The sequence below is a fragment of the Etheostoma spectabile genome, chromosome 17 (assembly GCF_008692095.1).
Source record: "Etheostoma spectabile isolate EspeVRDwgs_2016 chromosome 17, UIUC_Espe_1.0, whole genome shotgun sequence".
NCBI classification, from domain to species: domain Eukaryota; kingdom Metazoa; phylum Chordata; class Actinopteri; order Perciformes; family Percidae; genus Etheostoma; species Etheostoma spectabile.
The window spans coordinates 24,612,481-24,631,175 of record NC_045749.1 but is presented as its reverse complement, the minus strand read 5'-3'; the positions used below and the strand labels follow the sequence as shown (position 1 = coordinate 24,631,175).

The following is an 18,695-nucleotide window of genomic DNA, read 5'->3' as shown; positions in this document are numbered from 1 at the left end:
GGAGAAAAAAAGGATAACACAGTTTGGATGAGGTGTAGTACAATAATAACATAACATATGGAAGGATAAGAAGAGAAGAGAAGAAGAATCCACACAGGTATGCCCAGAGACTATCAAACGGTGCAGGAAGAAAGAGTATTGGTGTTGCAGATTGTGCTGCGTAGTGTGTGTTTCCATGTGTGTGTGTGTGTGTTCTGGACTGTGAACGAAGGAACAGGAGTGTTTGATGGGATTGTTATTTTCTCCATGCATGAACTTGTACTGTCCATCTTGTGATGTAGTTACTGAAATGTTGTTGTGTGTAGGTACTAACATCTGGCTCTAGTCCCACACACCTCTTAAAAGCCCTGGCAGCTCCCTCATAGCCCTCCAGGGCAAGGTAGGCACAACCCAGGGAAAACCACACACGAGCTACCACACACACACACAACACACACACACACACACACACACACACACACACACACACACACACACACACACACACCCACACACACACACACACACACACACACACACACACTTCCATGTATTAGATCTATGCAGAGATACTTCAAGAAAACATTCAAAAGCAGCTTGTTAGCAAAAATAAACAGATTATTTACATCCTAATAAGACTGCTGTCTGTCACGGTTCAGTTCCTACCCACAGTTCAGTACAAATTTGGTACAAAAAGTGGATGCATAAGGATACATCTATTTTCATTTATTTTGAACTAACAGTAGTGAAAGTGCCAAAGACAGACACAATTCAAACACTGTACGAACAGGGTATGGGAGGAAGACACCGTCACCACATTAAAGAGTAAACTTCAAACTTTCATAAAGATTATAGATAGGGAGTGAGGAGTTGCAGCGTTTGCCTAGACCGGCGGAGGAGGGTGTATATCCACAGACACGCCCCACACTCTTCTCATCATATTCGTCAGATTCATCTACCAACCCTTATGGAGCTGGCTCAGGTCTGCCTAGCACCAGCTCCTAGTTATGCTGTACTAGTTTTAGACTGCTGGGGGACTTACTTTGACACACTGAGCTCCTCTCTCCTCTCTCTTTCCCTCTGTGTGGATCCATGTCCCAGTAATGCTTGTTATTAACCTAGCTCTGGGGAGCATAGTCCCCATAACTACTATTTCTAGTCATAGTTCCATTATCTTTATTGTGACTATTATTGCCACTGTTCCTCACACCCCCAACTGGCATCGTCAGACTCCACCTACCAAGAGCCTGGGTCTGTCCCAGGTTTCTCCTTAAAAGGAGTTTTTCCTCACCACTGTTGCACTCAATGCTTGCTCTTGGGGGAATTACTGGAAATGTTGGGTCTGGGTCTTTGTAAATCATAGAGTGTGGTCTAGACCTGCTCTATCTGTAAATTATAGTGTGGTCTAGACCTGCTCTATCTGTAAATTATAGTGTGGTCTAGACATGTTCTATCTGTAAATTATAGAGTGTGGTCTAGACATGTTCTATCTGTAAATTATAGAGTGTGGTCTAGACATGTTCTATCTGTAAAGTGTCTTGAGATAACTCTTGATATGATCTGATACCATAAATAAATTGAATTGAACACTGAACAAACACTTTCCCAGAAGGCAACAGGCCACAATAGGCTTTAAAACTGGAAAGCAGATCTTATGCTATGAAATTTAAAATAACAAAATAAACTGACTAATTAAAAATTAAACATGTGCATAGGAGTATTTCAATTACTTCCACTAATTGAAAAGTTGCAGCCTGAGTCATCCATCCATGTGTGTGATTATAAACATGTGAGTAGACTGGTATAATAACATATAGATATGTATTTGGGTGTCTTAACTTTGTATTGACGTTTGTTTGTTCTAAGATTTTCAGTTACATTAGCATATGTCTTATTGTGCTCACATGTATAACCCACATTATGCTGTAAATGATTATTATTGGAGGCTGTTTGATTTAACATGATCTGATGAGATTTGGCCTGTGCTCGAGTTTCCATCAGCGTTTCAGAAGCAGCTGTCTGTTCTGCTCCAGTAAACATACCAGCCCTGTCTGTTCTGACGGAGTCTCGGCGCGCTGCACAGAGCACACTGAGCCGGCCAATAGACCGGAGGCGAGAGCGCCACGACATGCCGCGGAGCACGGCCAAGTGCATTCCCCTGCACTGGTCACCAGGCCATTTCTCTTCCCTGTTCTATTCTGATCCCACGTAGAGCTGTGTGTCAGGCTGAACCCAACGCTACACTACAGGGCAGCACACCGAACAACATGTCTGGAATATCAGGTTTATAATAATATAGTAATCATTTTATGACGTTTTCTTAGCGTTACAAGAATCTTAGTTTTGCGAGTACATTTTTCAGTAAAACGTCTTGTACCTGCATGCCGTTGATTTGCAGTGAGTGCTCAAAGCAGTCCACACACTGCTGGAACTCTTTGTTGCGGAGGTGCAGCAGGGCTTTGGAGCGCATGGCTCTGGCACTGCGGCGGCCCGACAGCTCCCACGCACGGTCGTAGTACTGATGCTCCCTCAGGATGTCTCCCAGCAAGCAGTACAGACTGGGCAGCTCCTTCTTCTCCAACTCCCGGCGAACTATCTCCTCAGCCTGGGCAAATAGACGGGACAGAGAGGGACGCTCAGAGTGGAGGACAGGATGGATAAGGAAGGAGACAGCCATTGGAATGGGAATCAACAAGTAAGGGATGAAGAGAAATATGATAGGAACTGAGAGGTACTGCTCGTCATGCAGTACTAGCAGAATAAAGTTACACAGGTAACAAGTCTGGAATGCCAAGATGAGGTGTAAAAACAACAATGGATTTGGGAAAAACCAATGAGCCCTCTGGGGTGGACACAGCTCAGCAGGACTAGAATAAAGATGGCGTGTATCAGATAAACAGCATCACATTGGCAGCCCTACTTGATAAAACCTTGTGATGCTATTTATCTAAATACCGGTACCTGGAATTTAGTTCCGGTACCCAACGGTACCTTCTTCGGTACTTTCCCTCAGTAAAAATGAAAAATTAATTTAAGTTGTAAAAATAATTCCAAATCTATTTATCATTTTTACTTAGAACATTTTTTTTTTAAGAAGATTTTACTCTCAAACACACAAATTCAACCTCCCAACAACCTGTTGAATCAAATAATTATTAATTTGTCACACTGCATTGGAACTTTTATCTTGTATTTGTATCTTATATCTTAATCCCCCCCACCCCCGTCCTTATCTAGGCTATTCAACTTGTTGTACCAGATACAGCATTCTGCAATCAAGACAATACACAAAGCTTCTAGCCCTGTTCACTGATAATTAAGATAAATAACCATACACTGTCACGTTCTTGCTGGCATAGGTGACGATAGAAAAGTGATAGTAACAAATATCTCCATTAGGGCCATAACTGTGTGTTTGACCGTTAAAAAGTGGAAAAAAACTTCTACTGTGATGGAGGCCTGAAGGAGTCACTGCACAGCTGAAACATGTCAGCAACATCCAGCGGACCTCAGCTGTGTGTGTGTCTGTGTGTGCGTGCGTACCTTGCCGTGTTGGCCCAGCCTCTCATAGCAGATAACTACATCCTCCCAGAGCTCCAGCTTCTCATATAGGAGCAGGGCTGAGCTGGTGCAGCCGAGGTCCGTCAGCAGGCTGGCCAGCTGTTTCTGGAGACGGGGAGAGAACGAGTCTCAGAGGACACCACCATGCTAGCTGCTTCAAATGTTGTCAGCACGCTCACATGCAAACAGTACAAATTCTGACATGGGGGTGTTGACCATCTCAGTGTAGTGTGTTAGCATGCCAACATTTGATAAGCAGCACTATACAAACACTATAGCGGAAAACCAAAGATACTACCCTTTGTCCTGAATGTCTGAACCTCATCTATTTGTAATCCATCAAATACAGAAACAGCAATTTTATTCATATAGCACTTCTTTTTTTTTTTTTTCACGTAAACCCAAACAGAATTCAGAATACAGAAAGCATCAACACAACAAGAAAAAATTTTAAAAAAAGTGCGGCTCTACAGATTCACACCCACACATACTGTACATACTGCAATCAATCAAATGCCTGAGAGAATATTAAGGCTTTGAGTCTGCTTTTGAATGTGGACCCAGTTGTGATGGAGCTCAGGTCATCAGGCAGCTCTTTCCAGAGAGCAGGACCCACAGTAACTAAAGCCCTGAACCTCTGTACATGGGCCACACGCTCTCCCAGGTGAGTTATCCCCGCCCGGTCCGTAGTTAGAAATTATACATGGATCCAGATTTTCAGGCGATTCAGGCGTTTAGAAACCTGGAAAGTCTATACAACATTTCATGACAATTCATTCAATATTTGTTGAGATATCACAGTGTGGACCAAAGCTGTGGACTGACCAACATCACTAGTGGCTTAACATAATGACTATATGAAAGAATGACTACAGTACTGTAAAATGATTGGTTGCCTAGTCAGCAGTGATGTAACATATTTTTCACTGTGTGTTGTGGTATTACAGACCTGAATTGTGCTAAGCTACAGTATGTAAAATGCCTTCACTCCAAAGGCATTTAAAAGACACAGAGAGAGAGAGAGAGAGAGAGAGAGAGAGAGAGAGAGAGAGAGAGAGAGAGAGAGAGAGAGAGAGAGAGAGAGAGAAAACACCCCCCAACCATAAATAGACCTTCAGTGCTTTGGCACATGCAGGCCATGGTTCTCCAGTGTAAAAAACGGATCACAGCACCTGCTGCAATCATCCGCCTCCTCTTTCCTCCCGCTTTCCTGTCCTCAGGCGCCAATAGGGACTCTTCAATTCCAGCATTATTGCTGTCATTAGTTATTACTGGCCGATGTCTTCTCCCCACCTGATATCTCTCCCTCTCTCCAACACTCCCGCTCCTTCAATCTCTTGGACAAGTCTACATATTTCTATTACAGCTTATACTACATACTCTATTTTATTGTGCCCCCTACCCTGTGCTGTGTGAGAATGTCTCATGTTGGTCTTCAAAGATCTAATGATGCTTTGTTGTATAGCAAATGTGGCACAAATTGTCATTAGTGCAGTTTGTTACAGCTCTCCTAACCCATTGCCCCTGTTGCCTATTGTAAGGAAGAGAAGAGTGACGTGAGGGAGATAAGATGCTACTTTATCACTAGAGACAGAAGTCTCATCCCTATATCATCAGAGTTTAATGCTAGTGCTAGCAGCCAGTAACAGCGCTAGGGCCACCTAGCTAGCTAACGAACATCTACCCATCTTTTATTGCTATTAGTGTTGATCGTGGGTTGATAGTTGGACCACAGCACACCACTTTGGTCCAAACTGAAATATGAATTAAGACACATGTTTAACTGACATGCTAAAGTTCCCAGAGGATGAACGCCACTGATATTACCTCAAACCCCTATTCTCCATCTGCAGTTTATTCAGTGGAACTGAAGGAGAGCTAGGAGTGGAAGGTAGATACTAGCTAATAAACACACAATAGTTCTGTAAAGCACTTGTAGAGACAATAAAATCTGCGAGTCAAGCAGGACCCTCCCGGTGTGGTGTGACGCGTGGCGGCAACGAACAAGCCGGAACGCAGCAAAGACACGCCCAGTAGTCAGACGTCCATGGACCCAGACACTGTGTCCTACTCTTCTGACTTCTCCGTTTGACAGTCCAATACTTTGGTTTATGATCAAATACTTGCTAAAATATTGCCATTCCCAATAGCCTCAGCTGTATGTGATGTTCTGTAGTGCCAATAAGCAAATGTTAGCATGCTAACACGCTAAACTAAGACCAAGCAGATTTTGTTACAGGCAAAAATAATAAATTGCCTTTTTGTGTCACATATACATTTGTTTTAATACATTTCATTGATATTGAATACAAACTTAAAGAAGAACATTTTTTTCATTAAATAAGAGCTAATATGCAAGATAAATATTAGCAAGTACAAATTTGGGACATTCTCCAATTGACGTAGTAAAAATACTGCATTTGGACTCTTTAGGCAGAAATTTAATTAAAGTCAAATAAAATTGTTTTCCCTGCAACCCAAAATCAAATAAGTCATTTATATTCACAATATAGAGAGCTTTTCTTATATGTATGGGAACTATAAAAAGTTGATCTATTAAAATAATACCACCAAAACATTTTAAAAACACAATAGTTAAACTATATATCATAAAAAAACAATATTTAAGTTGGAGGACTAAATGTCCTGTTTATTTCTCAAAAGCTATTTCTTTTGTGTGTGAGAGTTAAACTGGCAGCACAGGCCAGATAAGCGCCCCCCCCATTATCTCCTGGTTTTGGTAGGAAGGGAGACCGCATGTGAACGTTGGCCTTAGGAGCATGTTAGCATGCTGACAGATACATTGGTTTATTAAAAATGAAAAACGTTTAAAAAAAGGCATTTCTACCTGGACAGCCCATCTGGGGGGGGCTTGGCAGAAATAGAACCCCTTCAGCCTCTCGGTCACGGGACAGTTCTTGTCTTCAAAGTGGTCTACTATCGCCTGGCAGAGGAAAACACAAGATGACTTTTTGCAGCTGGGTGGCTTGTTATGTAACCCACAGACGGAGGCTCATTTTCAAAAATCAGTTTCAGCTTTTCAACAGATTCAAATAAAAGCTGATCCTCTCCCTGTCCCATGTAGAGACATGTGATGTGTCCAATAGTCAGCGGGCATGGGGGGAGCACGGGCCTGCAGTGGCCTCAGGGGCAGGTTAGACACCCAATCAGCACAATCTTTTCTTGTGATGATTGGGAGGTTAAGAATAGTAATTCAGTGTTCATGTTACAAAGTAATCTACCAGGAATGTTAGCTTCTTGTATTTGATTGGCCAGCCCTGTCAGATGACACTCCACTGCGGTCTGGCACTAACTCTCATGACTATCAAAGACAATATCAAAACTAAATGGATATGACATTACATGTTTTGTGACTTGCTGTCAGAGATTGACTCTGCTGGGTAAGTAATATTTATTCTCTTGGGGGGTGGGGGGGGGGTGGTTAGGTGACCCAGGGCTACAGCTGAGACACCATCAGATAAAACAGAAAGTCACTAATCAAGTTTATTTTCACACTTATCATTTTGCTGACAAAATGTTTTCACGTGAAAGAAACAAAGGAACATTCTGTATAACTTTCCATCACTTTAAGCCAAGCCTCAATAAATGTTAAAAATGCAATTAGAAACACTAATGACATCTGATTAGATCATGTGGATGCTCCGACAGTGTTGTGTTGTAATTACTAAGAATTCCTTATGGGGGCGACAGGCACTACTCACTATCTCTTGGGATTAACCATTAGCCCAATCCTACATCATGTACGGTGTATTTCATTTCTTCAATAAACCTGAACATAGGGAAGCACTCCAACTACATAAAGTACGCCTGAGAAAACTACATCTATTGCTTACAATTTCCCTCCCAGTACCTAGCTTCATCCTGAAACCGTTGAGTAAAAATCATCATTCCTTCATTTCAGCATGAGCACAGCACTTAGTCCCAGCCCGGGGTTTGAGTCTTAGAAGCTTTTTTTCATTATCTCATAATCCCGTGTGGTTTTCAGAGCTGTGGTGGATCCATGGTTTGGTTTGAGCTTAGGGTTGTTTGGAAAGAGAAAACTGTTTTTTACAACATATTTTTCTCACTCTATTGATCTGATGAACATTTGTAGATTTTTTTTTTTTACAGATAATTTTCTGACTATGAATCGAAGACCTTCTGAGTGTGCGTTCATACTCGGTGGGTGTATTGCTGAGTACTCAATGAACTTGGCGTTTTGAATTTAGAGCAGTTTACACAGCGTTGATTATTACTACATATGAATAATACTAAGCACCGGACAATAAACGGTGTGTACACCTGTGTGCAGCTGCAGGGCTTCACACAGCGGGCTACCATTAATACGCATATTTCATCTGAGTATCATCTGAGTATGCCTGCTGGATCCAGCCGACTGACCTGACGCCCCAGCGGTCCTTCACTTCCCTCAACGAGTCAGGAACATCGTCTCTTTGCCAACTCACATTGTAAGTTTGCCAACTAAGTTTTAATACTAATAATGTTTCCACCGTCTACCTTTCTTTTTATTATATATAATTATGAATACACTGAGCAGTGTTCTCATTCCCAACGGCCGCTGAGTCCCCCAGCGTCTCCTACCTCCACACTGGTCTAGCTGACACAGACAGTCTCTGGAGCCTGCTGCGCTGCACTGCTCCATTATGGGAAAAATTCATCATTATGATCATTTTCATCAATATTCAATTCACGATTATTTAACATGACTACTCATTGACTTTTGGAAAGATGTTGCATTTATTGAACTGAAAACACCCTCAACTGTGAAATTTCCTGTTTCTTCCATTCAGAACACAAGACAAATTATTAAATTATTAAAACATATCAGATTATGAATAAACAGCCCTACAGGTAATGCTCCTCTGTCACTCATCATCTTAATCTGGCCTCGTATTAGATAAGCAGCTTGGCCTCATGATGAATATAGAAACCATCCTACCTGGGTCTGCAGCATGGCTCTCTCCACACATCTGGAGCTCCCCTTCTCCAGTTTGGTCCGGAGGCACAGCGCCGAGACTTCTACAGCCCAGAACTTAGGCTGGGACAGAAGACACTGCAGACAGACACGAGAGGGACACCGTGTATGAGAATCCAGTAGACCGCTACAAATCACTCTAAAATAGGACATGTTCAGTATAGAATACATACATTTAGACGAGGGCCGTTTTGTCACTTTGTAGATGATCTGGATCTGGTTTTTATTCGCCTCATAACCGATAAAGTCAATAAATTAAAAAGTGTTCTACTTTGGCTCGGCTACAGCTCTGGGACAGACACCCTCAGCCTCGGTTTCACTCACCCCCGAGTCTGAGCTGTTGTGACCCCCCCGAGAGGTAATGCACTTTGAGCTGCTCAAAGGTAATGTGGGTTTTATTAAAGTGGCTTGACTTGATTACCCAGAATGAGCAGCAATTCAGGAGACGGGGGCCACGACCACCCCTCCTAAAGACACAAAGCCAAAATGATAAAGTATCTATCACATATTGTCTTCTAAAACAGACAGTATGCTTTTTCTGATCACTGGAAAACTGACAAACAAATTCCACAATTTCAAGACTTTTGTTACAAAATAAAAATGCAAATATGCTAAAATATGAGTTATTCCCCTAAGATCTTATTTTTCAAAAAAACGCTTAACCAGTAGCGCATTCCTGTAGGGTACTTTTTAATTAGCATAATTAGAAATATAAACAGCAGCAATAGAGTTCCTATCGATGGTTAATGTTAAAGGTGACCGATTCTATTTTCAGCTTCATACTTGTATCTTGTGATTCTATTAGAACATATTTACACACTTTAATGTTCAAAACACACGTTATCTTTCTGATCCTAACCATAGCTGCTGCACCCGTCTGAGACTCTTTCAGAAGCCTAGTCTGCTCTGATTGGTCAGCGTGTATCTGTGCTCCATCGCTGTCTCTGGGCCGTACATGCAGCGGGGGGGTGACTGGAACGGAGTCACCAGATCACCAATAAAGGCTTCGAAACCCAGAGCCACTTAGGTAATCTTTAAGTATTACTGACCAAATTATTATTATTATTTATTATTATTATTATTATTATTATTATTATTATTATATTGAATGTATCAAGAGGCCAGGAACATGAAGAAGTATTGCATTAACCAAGGAACCGTAGAAATAGAAAGGGTCAGGTAACTCCAGCAGTTATTCCAGGATTTAGTTCAATAGTTTCAGTTCCCACTAGGCCTGCACGATTAATCACCCGGGTCACCATTTCAGTTTTAAAGAACTTTGATTTGGTTTCTGTGTTTTTTTTTAAGGACTTTGATTCTCATTTAAATTTTATGAGCCGACTGCATCCCAAACCTACGACTTCCTTCTGTGAGTTGTAATCAGAGACTGTATGAACTAGGTTTTAAAGGTCTCCCAAGCGCTGCCATGCTCTCCCTTCTGTGTTTACAGGCTTGGTGAGGACCAACGAGCTCTCGGTGCCAAATTAATCTGTTTGCTTTGGTTCAAGTTATGGAGTAAATGTCCTCAGGTTTGGTCTATGTCAATGTCTCTCAGAGAAATAACGGTAAATCTTTCTGACCGGGACGTCTGTCTCCTTCAGTCTGATGGTGTCTGTCTGTCTCCTTTCAGTCTGTTGGTGTCTTTCTGTCTGTCTGTCTCATTTAGTCTGTTGGTGTCTGTCTTCTTTAGTCAGTTGGTGTCCGCCTGTCTCCTTTAGTCTGTTGGTGTCTGTCTTCTTTAGTCTGATGTCTGTGTCTTTAGCCTGTTGAGGTCTGTCTTCTTTAGTCTGATGTCTGTCTGTCTTCTTTAGTCTGTTGGTGTCTGTCTTCTTTAGTCTGTTGGTGTCTGTCTGTCTTCTTTAGTCTGATGTCTGTCTGTCTTCTTTAGTCTGTTGGTGTCTGTCTGTCTTCTTTAGTCTGTCTGTCTGTCTTCTTTAGTCTGTTGGTGTCTGTCTGTCTTGTTTAGTCTGTTGGTGTCTGTCTTCTTTAGTCTGTTGGTGTCTGTCTTCTTTAGTCTGTTGGTGTCTGTCTTCTTTAGTCTGTTGGTGTCTGTTGGTGTCTTTCTGTCTGTCTTCATTAGTCTGTTGGTGTCTGTCTTCTTTAGTCTGTTGGTGTCTGTCTTCTTTAGTCTGTTGGTGTCTGTCTTCTTTAGTCTGTGGGTGTCTGTCTTCTTTAGTCTGTTGGTGTCTGTCTTCTTTAGTCTGTTGGTGTCTGTTGGTGTCTTTCTGTCTGTCTTCATTAGTCTGTTGGTGTCTGTCTTCATTAGTCTGTTGGTGTCTGTCTTCTTTAGTCTGTTGGTGTCTGTCTTCTTTAGTCTGTGGGTGTCTGTCTTCTTTAGTCTGTGGGTGTCTGTCTTCTTTAGTCTGTGGGTGTCTGTCTTCTTTAGTCTGATGGTGTCTGTCTTCTTTAGTCTGTTGGTGTCTGTCTGTCTTCTTTAGTCTGATGGTGTCTGTCTTCTTTAGTCTGTTGGTGTCTGTCTTCTTTAGTCTGTGGGTGTCTGTCTTCTTTAGTCTGTTGGTGTCTGTCTTCTTTAGTCTGTGGTGTCTGTTGTCTTCAGCCTGTTGGTGTATGGCGTGTTGTGTTGACTTTTTACATATTTACTATATCTAATGTATCATATTACATATCTGTGCTCATCATCATATGTACATTCTATGTACTGATATTATTGTTGAATACATTGTGAATACGTATTTCCAAAATTGTATGATGTTTTTGTTAAGTTATTAATACTTTTTCCTGACCTTTTTGAATCCTGACTAATAACCCATATTACAAAAAAGACAAACTAATAAAAAGTAAACTTAAACTAAGCATTTTCAAAAAATAAATAAACTAGCAAATCAACTTTAAAAACTAATTGAACTGAACTTGAAAACAAAGTCAAAGACGAAATAAAAACTAATGCAAAACTATAATAACCGTGTTTGGTACTGCCAGTTTGTTTTGTCATGGTCAAAAAAAATCGTGGCAGAGAATTGTGATATCAATTCTAAGCAACAAAAAAATGGTGATTCATATTTTTCCCTGAATCGTGCAGGCCTAGTTCCCTCTGAAATACATTGTGTTCCCGAGCAGCTCCACTCAAAAGAAGGAATGACAAGAAGATCCACACAGAGCCAGACAACAATTACACACGTAGTACCAAGATGAAGACATATCAACAGCACCATAATATCCCGATATCCTGGGATACGCTCTGAACTGGCAGCACACGGACCTCGGCTTAGCAACAGGACCTCTATGCTCCTCATATCTGGAATAAACTCCCAGAAACCTGCAGGTCCGCTGCTACTCAGTTCTTTTAAGTCAAGGCTGAAGACCTTTCTTTTTGATGCTGCCTTTCTTTAAATTAATGCTCATTTCTTTAAATTTCTTATGCTGCACTGTAACTTTTATTCTTGTGTTTTATGTGTCTATTTTTTAACTGTCTATTCATGTGTTTTATCGGTTTTTAATGCTTATGATTTTTAACTGTTTGTACTTGTGTTTTATCTGTTTAATGATTTTGTGTAAAGCACTTTGAATTGCCCGGTTGCTGAAATGTGCTCTACAATAAAGCTGCCTTGCCTTGCCTTAGCAACAGGACCCGCTGATGTGTGAAACCGTCTTCAAACAAGTCTTCTCAGGTGATAAGATCATCTGATTGTTAAACCTACTGCCCCCCCGTGTGCGCTCTGGTGATAATGTGCTGTACAATAAGTGGGAGATCAGCTGATTAAAGGGATATCACACTGCTCTCCTGGCAGGAAGACACCAGGGAAGAGCGCTCTCACTGTTTATAAGAGCTCAGGTTTTGGCTCACTTTAATTAGAACAAGTTATACAACAATGACTTTCTACCTCCAGTACATTCATCACCATGGACATATGCACTTAATGTGATGCATGGTTTTAGGGGAGATGAACAAACACTAATGAGGTTTGTGGATGCTTAGCGAGTCTTGCTGGAGTCATTAATGCAACGGTAAATTGTCCCAATTAGACAGTTATTCCTCTAGTGTCATCAATCACTGAGTGACTCAAATCAAACAATAACCCAGCATTTGTCATGCGCCTGTTAACATAAGTAAGTAAGTAAAAGTTTATTTATATAGCACCTTTCACAGGTATAGGGCCACAAAGTGCTTCACAACAAAAACATTAATATCATAAAATACACACAATAAAAACACAATAAAAGACAGTCCATGATCATATCAACCCACAAGTAGCTAATTGAAAGCCTGAACAAATAAATGAGTCTTTAGTCTGCATTTGAAGGCATCAACAGAATCAGAAGAGCGCATAGACGGTGGAAGGTCATTCCACAACCTGGGGGCAACAGCCTGACAAGACCGGTCACCTCTAGTGCGGTAGCGAGTGCGTGGAACCGTCAGCAGGTTCTGATCCACAGACCTCAGAGCACGCACAGGGGTATAACGCTGAATCAGGTCACTAATATAGAGGGGAGCCTGGCCATGTAAAGCTCTGAAAACTAGAACCAAAATTTTAAAATTTATCCTATAAGACACTGGTAGACAATGAAGTTCTTTTAGGATTGGGGATATGTGAGACCTCCTATTAGTACGTGTTAAAACTCTGGCTGCAGAGTTTTGTACTAATTGCAGTCGAGAGAGCTCCTTTTGGTTCAGGCATAAAAATAAACTATTACAATAGTCTAACCGCGAAGACACAAAGGCATGAATGATAAGCTCCAAATCATTTCTTGAGACTATGTTTCTAAGTTTTGAGATTTTCCTTAATTGAAAAAAGCAGTTTCTCATCAGCTGCTTGCAGTGTTGCACTTACGACATGTCTTTGTCAAAGATAACTCCCAAATTTCTAAGACTTGGCTTTGCAGACTGACCTAAATCACCCAAGTATTTTTTAATCCCAGGGATTGCAACCTCAGGGGCAATGATCAATGTTTCTGTTTTGTCTGCATTTAGCTGCAGGGAGTTCTCACTTAACCATTTTTTAATTTCCACAAGACAATGGAGCAAGGAGTTTACCTTACAGATCTCTGATGGCTTGAAGCAACAGTAAAGTTGGATATCATCAGCAAATAGGTGAAAAGAAACATCATTGAACCTTTGTATGATCTTTCCCAAAGGGATCAAATACAACAAGAATAGAACAGGGCCCAGAACAGAGCCTTGAGGCACTCCACAGAGCAAGTCTGCAGACTCAGACCTTATTTGGTTAGCTGTAACACTGAAACTACGCCCAGATAAATATGAAGTGAACCACTGCAGAACTGACCCTGACAGCCCTACTTGATCCCTTAATCTTTTCAGCAAAACCTGGTGGTCGACGGAGTCAAAGGCTGAAGACAGATCCAAGAGAACTAGAACAGAGTGTCTTCCATTGTCAGCTGACATCATAATGTCATTTGACACTTTCAGTAAGGCCGTTTCGGTAGAGTGTGACTGAAACCCTGACTGGAATGGCTCATGGATGTTACTATTATCCAGGTGAAATGTCAACTGTTCGCAGACTACCTTCTCAATGATCTTGGATAAAAACGGGAGCTTAGAAATAGGCCGAAAACTATTCAAATCCGACGGGTCCAAACCTGCCTTTTTTAGCAACGGTTCCACTATAGCATGCTTAAAAGCATCTGGAAAAACGCCAGTAGACAGCGAGAGGTTAACCATTTTAGTTACACAAGGGCCAATTTCATCAAACACTTTTTTGAATAATCTAAATGGAATGACGTCAGATGAACAGGAAGATGGCTTCATCCTGGTCACCAATTCAGAAATATCATAAATTGTCACAGTCCTAAAAGTGGACCACATGCTGGGGACTGGCTTAAAAACAGCAGTGGTACCACACAAATGGGAGGGGATTTTATCTTTAATCATTTTAATTTTATTAGTGAAAAAAACCCAAAAGGCATTGCTGTCAGCTTCACAAAAAACAGGGATAACTGGGGCAGCAGGGCAAACAAGTGTATTGATCGTATCAAACAGCACTTTAGGATTTTTTTTATTTACTGTTATTAGTTGACGGATATAGTCAGATCTGGCTTTTCCAACCGTCACATTATAGGACAACACAAGTTCTTTGAGATAAAGCCTGTGTACCTCTAGGCTAGTGGATTTCCACAGGCGTTCAGTCTTTCGACACAGTCTCTTAAGTTTTAAAATCTCTTCATTAATCCAAGGCCACATTTTTCCCCGAGAAGGCAAGTTTGAATTTACAGGGGCCACCTGATCCAGAATTTTTTCACAGTGATTGTTTAAACAGTGAACGAAATCATCCACATCAGGGCAATCCATAAGTAGAGCAGGATCAAACAAATCAGAAAAAATATCTGCAGTATCTGCCGTGATAACACGTCTCTGAGACGTAACTACTGGAAGCTTTGGGTCAGAACTGAAGTGAAGATCAAACAGAACAATATTATGGTCACTCATATAGACATCATTTACAGATACGTTTGATATATCTAGGCCAAGTGTAAAAACTAAGTCTAAAATATGGCCTTTTTGGTGAGTGGGCTCAGATACATGCTGATTAAAATTAAAAGTTTCAGTCAATGTTAAAAATTCCATTGCGGGGCAAGATGAGTTGTCATCTACATGAAGATTAAAATCCCCAAGGATTAAAACAGATTCCATCTTAATAATAGAGGATAAGAATTCACTAAAATCCTTCAGAAAGACAGCAGCAGGGCCCGGAGGTCGATAAACCAGAATACAGTAGAAGGGGGATAAAAAACCCACCTTTATCATCTGAAATTCAAAAGAAGAGAATTTTTTAGGCAAAATTTCATTACATTTGTGAATGTCCTTGTGCACAATAGCCAGTCCACCACCGCAACGAGAAGGGCGGGGCCTCCCAATAGCAGAGCAACCAGCTGGGCAGAGCTCATTTAAATGAATAAGCTCTTCCTCTCTCTGCCATGTCTCTGACAAACACATAATATCCAGGCCTTCCCTTGTGAAAAGATTGTTTAGTAAATGTGATTTGTTCGCAATAGAACGAGCATTCAACAGGCCGAAATGCATTTTAGAGAACGTCACGGAGGCAGTGTCCCTGCTCTGCAACGGCATTGGTTGCAGACACGACCAGCGTTCACGTGGTCTCTTGCCGGTCCATTTGGAAAGAGCCGGCACAAACACGGAAGTAAACATTTGCGGCGAAAACCTCTGACCACCACCACTCCAGCGCTGCGAAGGATCCAGGACATCCGTTGAAATCCGAACAGGCGGCGGCGAAGCTACGCTGCCGCTCACGTCAAGAAGAGGAATTCGCCGCAGGCACTGAATGCGGTCCCGGCGGCCGAAGATAACAGAGCCACCGCGCGCTGCGGCACGCCTTTGCCTGACCTGAACACCAGACCGCAAGCCTCTTTTCCTGAATCTCCTACGGACCCTACCCGGAGCCCGGTATAGTAGCAAGTAGTCAGGTGAGTCAGGATCGATAGCAAATGGAGGAGGAAATGCCTGTTTAAATCTGTCGTAATTACCAAGCAGGACCTCCATCGACTCTCTGATGTGAAACAAAGAGTCCCGGTCATAAGTCCATACAGCCAGGACGCATCTATCTGTAATGCAGGCTGAGATGATCACGTACACTGAGAAACAGAGCATTAATAATTTACACAGCAGGAGACGAGCCGCGGCTCTGCCAGTCACAGGCGCCATCTGTAAATAAATGAACTATAAGGTCATTTCAACAGCAATGAAGACAGTAGAGAACATGTTTTTAGTGTGGTAGAATCTAAAATGGGCTAAAATGTACTTCCTATTTTTATTATTATGGTGGATTATTAGCTGCCGTGCTCTATGAAAGTAATGCCATCGGTTAGTTGCACAGACCATCCACTACTTATTTTTGGGGATTTTCAGTTAAGAAGTTTTCAGATACAATTTCCCCATGATTCTTAAATAGCAAAGAGAAAGTCTGGCAAGATCTGGCATACGCAGGCACAGATCCTAGGGACCTCCAACTTAGATCAGGAAGTGTTGTCTGGAAGTCCCTTAGGGTCTGGAATGCTGTTGAAAGACATTTAAAGGCGAAACATCCACAGACACTTTTTGGAATAATTATCACTTCCCATCAGTTAGGAATCCATTTACACACTCAAAGATATTTGGGGGGATAGCGGGTTTGTTATCCTTTCAGAAATCACATCTAGTTTAATATTCAACTGTCCTCTTATTTCTTATAGTTACAATTAAGATCTATCAGGACACAGGGTGCACCATGGCAGTGGTCTAACTGACCATCCATTTTTTAATCCATTTGCAAAGTTTTAACATTATGGAAATGTTGACTGTACTGGGGAGAGAGCTTGGGACTTCTTGTTGTCCCCCATACTGTAATCCAATACAAGCACATCTGCCTGGCGGCCTGCCCTGCAGCCGATCCAGACTAGAGCTGATGCGCTTATGCCAGGGCCTTCAGCTGCTCTGCACTGTGGGATGCCCTCCCCTCCTGCATTTGACAGGCAGACACAGTCAATTCTTTTTTCTTTTTTTTTTAAATGTTAAAGGCATATCTTTAAAAAAAAAAAAGAAGCTTTTAATCCTTAAGTCTTCATAGTACTGCATTGCCATAGAAACCCTCCCAAACTGCATATCTGACAGTTCTCAGCACTTTTCAGATGTCCGTTTTGTTAATTAAATGTATTTCTATAAAGCTAAATGTATTCTCTTGTAGTTTCTTCTTTTATGTCCTCTTAAAACGTGCAAGGTGTCCTTGTGTATCTAGAAAGGCGTTCGCAAAATGTATTATTATCATCATCATCACCATCAGCTTTATTTGCCAGGTATGAGGACACATACAAGGAATTTTGCTTTTGGATTGTTGAGTCAACAATTCATTTAATATTGGATGAGGAGTTCTCTTATGCGGGCGGCCTCTAGCCCCCCCAATAAGAACGTGCACCTTATGTCGGCTGAGTCCTGCAGCGGCCCGGGTTGGAATCTGACTTGCGGCCCATTGCGGTGTCATCCCCATCTCTCTCCCCCCTTTCATGTCTATCTACTGTCACTATAATAAAAGGGAAGCCCCAAAAAATAATCTCTAAAAAAACCAAAAAAGTTCCTTCCAGAGACTATTTGCACAGCAGCCATCACTGCATGTGAGGTCTGCCAATGCTAGGCTACCCTCTACTTATTAACCTTTTCTCTGTTAAACTGATCTGGAGAAAGCCCATAACTGTTTGGCAGTTAGATACTGCCTTGATGATGACATACTGTAAGCTGATTCATTTTCATATTAATAGTCATATAGACAATGTCTTTTTACACTGTAACCAACGACTGTTGCTCTATGAGTGAAAAGCTCAGGAAATAACTGACACATCAGCACTAGGTCCAGATGGTTCTCCAGGAAAGCGACAGTTGTCATGTCTCGATGAAGACAGCTAGACATGTGACAACCATCTAACCAGCCTGCAGATTCCCGGATCTACATGTAGGCTGGGAAGATGCCTGCTCACAGAGCCAGCAACTGCCTGCACACGGGGTAACAACAGCTCTTTGTTCACACAGACCCCAGCTGCAAGTGTTTTCATCTCCAACTCAATGTGTGTTCTCTCTTCATTAAAGTTAACTGGAACATTAGGTCGCCTAGAAATGTCTCTTCAGCTTTTGATTGGGCCTTGTCAACCTTGGGTTGCTGGCACTATATCTGCAGATTTAGGGTTATGGTGCTGTCTATAGACTGAAACGGGCTGATAATGGGGACACAGCAGCGGACTAGAAAATGCATTTAATATTTTCCCAATTAATAATGTATTATTTTACCTGCTAATATTTAGAATGTTTATTTTTACTCATGTCTATGTCTTGGTCCTGGCTGTGTAGTGTGTTTTGCCCTCTGCATGACTCCTCTGCAAATGTGAGCTGCTTTATGAGATGCAGTGAGTGTGTATTTGAAATGCGTGCGTTAGCTAATCAGACTTTTACAATGGTGTTGTATTGGTAACGTTTAGAAAAAACCTAATAAATCTCGTGCAATGTTTTCTTGCTGGCTCGCTGAGTGGGAGCCTTGGTGCTGGCGGTCGGTACGATGAAATACAATCCTGCCAGCACCTACGGACAGTTTCATTATGTTTCACAGTAGACATCTGTAGTTAACTGAAAGAATAAAACCATTGTCTTTTTTGTTGCTTTTTGCTGAATTTTTGTAACAATGGTGAAGAAGAAAATACCAAACAA

General features: G+C 41.6%; 1 protein-coding gene and 1 long non-coding RNA gene across 4 annotated transcripts in view; both read right to left on the bottom strand.

Annotated features, from left to right (window-relative positions):
- Nucleotides 1-1,035: 1,035 nt before the first annotated feature.
- ttc27 (tetratricopeptide repeat domain 27) overlaps nt 1,036-18,695 on the bottom strand; it is a 53,115-nt gene continuing 35,455 nt past the window's right edge. For all 3 annotated transcript variants that reach the window (XM_032542000.1, XM_032541999.1, XM_032542001.1), the window contains exons 10-13: nt 8,501-8,614; nt 6,389-6,484; nt 3,523-3,645; nt 1,036-2,584 (exon numbers count right to left, since the gene is read on the bottom strand). In XM_032542000.1, the coding sequence (XP_032397891.1) occupies nt 2,306-2,584; nt 3,523-3,645; nt 6,389-6,484; nt 8,501-8,614 (612 nt within the window). In that variant the 3' untranslated portion in view covers nt 1,036-2,305. The remainder of the gene's footprint in view (nt 2,585-3,522; nt 3,646-6,388; nt 6,485-8,500; nt 8,615-18,695) is intronic.
- Nucleotides 8,741-17,805, bottom strand: LOC116705689 (uncharacterized). Its single transcript, XR_004335998.1, has 3 exons — nt 17,794-17,805; nt 9,410-9,413; nt 8,741-8,825 (listed from the first exon to the last, which is right to left on the bottom strand). It is a non-coding gene; the product is annotated as an uncharacterized LOC116705689 (long non-coding RNA).